Source organism: Galeopterus variegatus, unplaced genomic scaffold, assembly GCF_000696425.1.
Source record: "Galeopterus variegatus unplaced genomic scaffold, G_variegatus-3.0.2 Scaffold4255, whole genome shotgun sequence".
Taxonomy (NCBI): domain Eukaryota; kingdom Metazoa; phylum Chordata; class Mammalia; order Dermoptera; family Cynocephalidae; genus Galeopterus; species Galeopterus variegatus.
In genome coordinates, this window is record NW_007730366.1 from 129769 (window position 1) to 134891 (window position 5123).

The window sequence follows — 5123 nt, forward strand, 5'->3', positions numbered from 1 at the left end:
TAGTGAGGGAGTTCAGTTTTTATATGCGTATATATGTCAATGGGTGATAATGGAATAAAAAACACAGCAAGGCGTAAGAGGTAGTTGCTAGAGGGTCTGGTGATATCAGGTCTGGGTACCATTTTAGGTATCGTATTGTTTAAGGTGTTCATTGGAAGCTATTTTATTTACTGTAGCTCTCTATTGAGTTCTAGAATTAAATGTGTTCCTGAGCATGCAGAGCCTAGAAAATACTAGGTGGTCAATCAGGGCTTGTTTTATAATTAATGATTAAATAAATGTCTTGATGACCAGGAGAGTTAGGAGAGGGAAGAGAGAGACAGAATGTAAGAGAAAGTAGAAACTTTTAAATTACATTTTCACAATGACCCCCCAAAATGAGCCTTTTCTTAAGTCATCATGGAAACAAGAATGGGCCTTGGATATTTGGCCCTAAAAATTTCATATACAGGTAAATGCCCACATAATTGGCCAAGTTTGGTCTGGGCTGAAATCAATAAGCTTGAAGCCAAATACATGTCTATAGGTCATCGAAAGCACAACTCTGTTTCAACAGAACATTCTCACCGTTAACCATGTCAAATATATTTTTAAAATAACTTTATAAGAAATTTGCCGTGGGCCGGCCCGGTGGCGCACTGGATAGTGCGCCACTTGGGAAGCGCGGCGGTGCTCCCACCCGAGGGTTCGGATCCCACATACAGACCGGTTCCCACTCACTGGCTGAGCGAGGAGCGGGGGCAACGCCGAGGGTTGCACTCCTGTTGCCGGTCCCCGGTCCGGTACGGGAGCAACACTGAGGGTTGCGATCCGTTGCCAGACACGGAAAAAGACACACACACACAAAAAAGAAATTTGCTGTAAGTTTACTTTTTTCATCAATTATCAAAATTTGGGGAGTTTTTGCTTATTACTTTTTGTGGTCTTAAATTTTATATTTATATAAAATTGATTAGCAAAAATGATCCCTGTAGCAATGTTATGTGATTGGAACCTAACTTATCAAACATTCATATTTACTTTAATGCTATGTTTAATTTTTAAATTATACAGTATGCAAGTTACAATAGAGCCTTGATGTTATTTTGTATTTTTCAGAGAATATTCCTGAGCCAGAATTTTTCACTTGTTCACTTCTAATTGAAAGATTCATTAATGCGAGTATTTGGATATTCTCCAAAATGGCAGCAATGTATTTCTGTCAGAATGGGCTCCCCTTTTCATCTACCAACCAATCATTTCTGGCTGGATGCAGACTGGAACTCTCACGGGTTGGACCGTGATGTCACACATTGTATACTATGTCCATAAAAACAAGACAGGGCTCCACTGAGAAAATGAAAAGGCAAAATCAAAGCTCTGTGGTTGAATTCATCCTCTTGGGCTTCTCTAACTTCCCTCAACTCCAACAGCAGCTCTTTGCAGTTTTCTTGGTGGTTTATCTGGTGACCCTGGTGGGAAATGCCATCATTATAGTCATCATCTCCCTGGACCAGAGGCTCCACGTTCCCATGTACCTGTTCCTCCAGAACTTATCTGTGGTGGACCTGAGTTTCAGTGCAGTCATTATGCCTGAAATGCTGGTGGTCCTCTCCACGGAGAAAACTACAGTATCTTTTGCGGGGTGTTTTGCACAGATGTATTTCATTCTTCTTTTTGGTGGGACTGAATGTTTTCTCCTGGGGACAATGGCTTATGACCGATTTTCTGCAATCTGCTATCCTCTGAACTACCCAATGACTATGAACAAAATGGTTTTTATAGAATTAGTAATGTTTTCATGGGTCTCAGGAATCATTGTGGCTACTGTACAGACCATATGGGTATTTAGTTTTCCGTTTTGTGGCCCCAATGAAATTAATCATATATCTTGTGAAACCCCAGCTGTGCTAGAACTTGCATGTGCAGACACCTTCTTGTTTGAGATTTATGCCTTCACAGGCACCATTTTGATTATTTTGGTTCCTTTCCTGTTGATACTCTTGTCTTACCTTCTAATTCTGTTTACCATCCTGAAGATGCCGTCAACCACTGGGAGACAAAAGGCGTTTTCCACGTGTGCGTCCCATCTCACATCTGTCACCCTCTTCTATGGCACAGCCAGTATGACTTATTTGCAGCCCAAATCTGGCTACTCACCAGAAACCAAGAAACTAATGTCTCTGTCTTACTCACTGCTTACACCTCTGCTGAATCCGCTTATCTACAGCGTGCGAAACAGTGAAATGAAAAGGGCTTTGATGAAATTATGGCAAAGAAAAGTGGTTTTACCCACAGTGTGATTTGCTGAACAGCCATGTGATGTTTGGTAACTGCCTGACCGAATTCTGTTTACATTTAATAAATGGTGAAAACAGTTTGCATTTCTTGGTTTGAGCATGCTTAATTTGTTGAGTTCTGCATGCTTGATCATATATTAAGGCATCTTTTTTTATGTTAATGTTTCCATTCTTTTTCGATAGCTACATAATATTTTTTAATATTGGATGTAACACAATTTCTTCAATAATTTGTTTAGTAGCGTCCCTACTGGGTTTTTTTTTTTTTTCTTTGTCTCAATAGAAAATACTAAAATAAAGAACTCATTTTTATATGTTTATAAATTCTGGTACTTTATTTCCTACATAGTATCTTTCCCAAAGTGGGTTTGATGGAGGACAACAGATTTGAGTTTGTACATTTTCTGAGATATTACTGAATTACTTTTTTAAGTGACTTTAAGTAGTTCAGACTGACCTGAAGACCCATTCTGCCTCACTGACTGGGTTGAACTCCAAGAAGCCTACCAGTAAAGGGATGAGATTTTTAGTTTTGTAGTGATAATCTCTTCCATGAATGAGTAGAAAAGAGGAGCTATTTATGAGAGGAACTCAATGGCTCTATTCAGGGACTCAGAGAGATTATAATCCAAAACTGGATTTCTTCTGGTTGTCTTAGAATATACTAATGCAATGTTTTGAGGGGAGAAAATGCGATCATTTCTGAATGTCATTTACAGTACTGCTACCTTTTAAATTTATATACAATTGCTTTTGGAAATCTGATCAAGTTTCTTTCATGGGGCTGAAATGTCCCCTATATTGGCCAAACAAAGTATGATTGCTTTTTCTTTTTATGGGACACAAATATGATTAATTGTGCCTATTATCTGTTATCCTTGAGCCATAGCAACATCTGAATGTATCTTTCCTAGACTGAACAATTACACACTTTGTAGCATTGAAATGTGACATTTTATTCTTGCTTCCTATTTTAATATTGCTACAAAAAATAAGTAGGGTCCCACTCACTGAATCTACATCAAAGAAGTTAACAACACCCTTCATTTCTGTTCCTGGGGAGGTAATAAATTAATCAGAACACTTTCCTCTATGAAGCAATCATTCATTTGATAAAAAATTTCTTTTCTTTTTTCATGTCCATATCTTCACCCCTGCCAAAAATGGGGGTGAAGGTGCAAATCTGATTAGAGTTACAAAAAGAAAAAAAGATTTCATCAGTAGAAAGCTGAAACTTTGTGGGTAATACTCCAATGTTGATATAATATGCCTTCAGTTGGGCATCAAACAAGAATTGGCAAAAGCCTTTGGTTGTATCCCATCTCTCCATATCCTGAAATTGTTTTCTGATGGGTATTAGTACAACCAATTAAGTAAGGCTTATCTAAAACAAACAAATAAGCAATCAAACAAATAAAGGACGTCAAATAAAGAACTTCCTTTTAACCATTCTTTAGTTCATTTGTTCTTTGATTATATAAAACAATTTTTCTTAATAAAAACAGTCTTTAAAAAAATTCCTTAGAGATTCAGTTCTCAATAAAACAGTACCAGCCCTTGAAATATTTATATTTTGAAATAAAATATATTGGATGTTGATTAGAGATTGGAAGGTCATTAAATTTATATTCTACTATTTCATTGTCCTTTGATAAATAAAAGCCTGCACTGGCAAGATGTATATGGAATTACAGAAAAAATCAGGTTGAATTAATTCAAATGCATGTGTGTGTATCCGAGTATATGCTGGTAATTCATACAGTTGTGATGTTATTTGAGGAGATAGAAATGATTAATAGGAAATTTGGCTATAGTTTTATGATTCTGTGTCATTCTAATGAATAGAAGTTGCTACTATGCTTCACATATGTTAATGTAATCACGTCATTTTCTCATACTATTCTCTGAGGTAGATTTTTGTTACAGTCTTTAAGCAGTAATGAAGTTAAAATGACATTGCCAGAGTTGGCCTTAATCCAAAAAAAATGGTGTCCTTATAAGAAGAGGTAATTAGGTCACACACAACACACAGACTGAGAGATGACCATGTGAGGACACAGTGAGAGGAAGGCCATCTGCAGGCCAACGAGGGAGGCCTCAAGGAACCAGCCAATTGATACCTCGAGAACTATGAGGAATTAACTTCTCTTAAGCCACCCAGTCTGTGGCATTGTGTTATGGCAGCCCAAGCAAACTAATACTGTGTGTGATGTGTGAAGCCTGGGGTCAGATGCTGCAGCCAGCTTCTTCATGCAAGGAACCTTTTGGTTTTCTGAAGCCCTTCAATTTGCTCATGCCAACAGGTCACGAGCCTATTGTTTTCCTTGCACAGGTACCTAGGATCTTGGAGATGCCCATGACTGAGCAGACCAGGTGGGATATGAGATGTACACACTATAGAGGCTGAGGATCTAAGGAGGCATTGCTGCTATCCTAGCTTTTTTTTCCTCTATGTTTTTTGTGGCAGCCCAACTTTTGTCTTGTCCTATTACACATTTTAGCAACCTGCTGCTGAGACAAAGCTGTCATTTTACTTAGTATACCATTCATGTGGAGGCTGTGCCAAGCTTGCTGACATTCAAAGGCTCTGCTGGGGAAATCTCATCCCTGACTTATAAGGATGGCCCTTCCTTTTCCTTAGAGATCTGAACAGGACCAGTTTTTTAGTGTGTGAGGTGTTGAGATTACTTGGCACTGTTTCATAAGGTAGTGTAAGGCTCTACCCAAAGATTTTCATGAGTATGTGTCTAGTTACAGAGGAAAGAAAGAAAACCAACCACCTCAAGCTGCCATTTGGGAAATCACAGGAGCCAGCAGAAAAGAGCAGGTTGTGTGAGGCTCATG

General features: G+C 38.4%; 1 protein-coding gene across 1 annotated transcript; it reads left to right on the forward strand.

The window, feature by feature from the left end:
- The first annotated feature begins 1337 nt into the window (after window positions 1-1337).
- On the forward strand, window positions 1338-2282 carry LOC103602694 (olfactory receptor 10A3-like). Its single transcript, XM_008587126.1, has one exon. The coding sequence runs from the start codon at window positions 1338-1340 to the stop codon at window positions 2280-2282; it is 945 nt and encodes a 314-aa protein (XP_008585348.1).
- Window positions 2283-5123: the final 2841 nt, after the last annotated feature.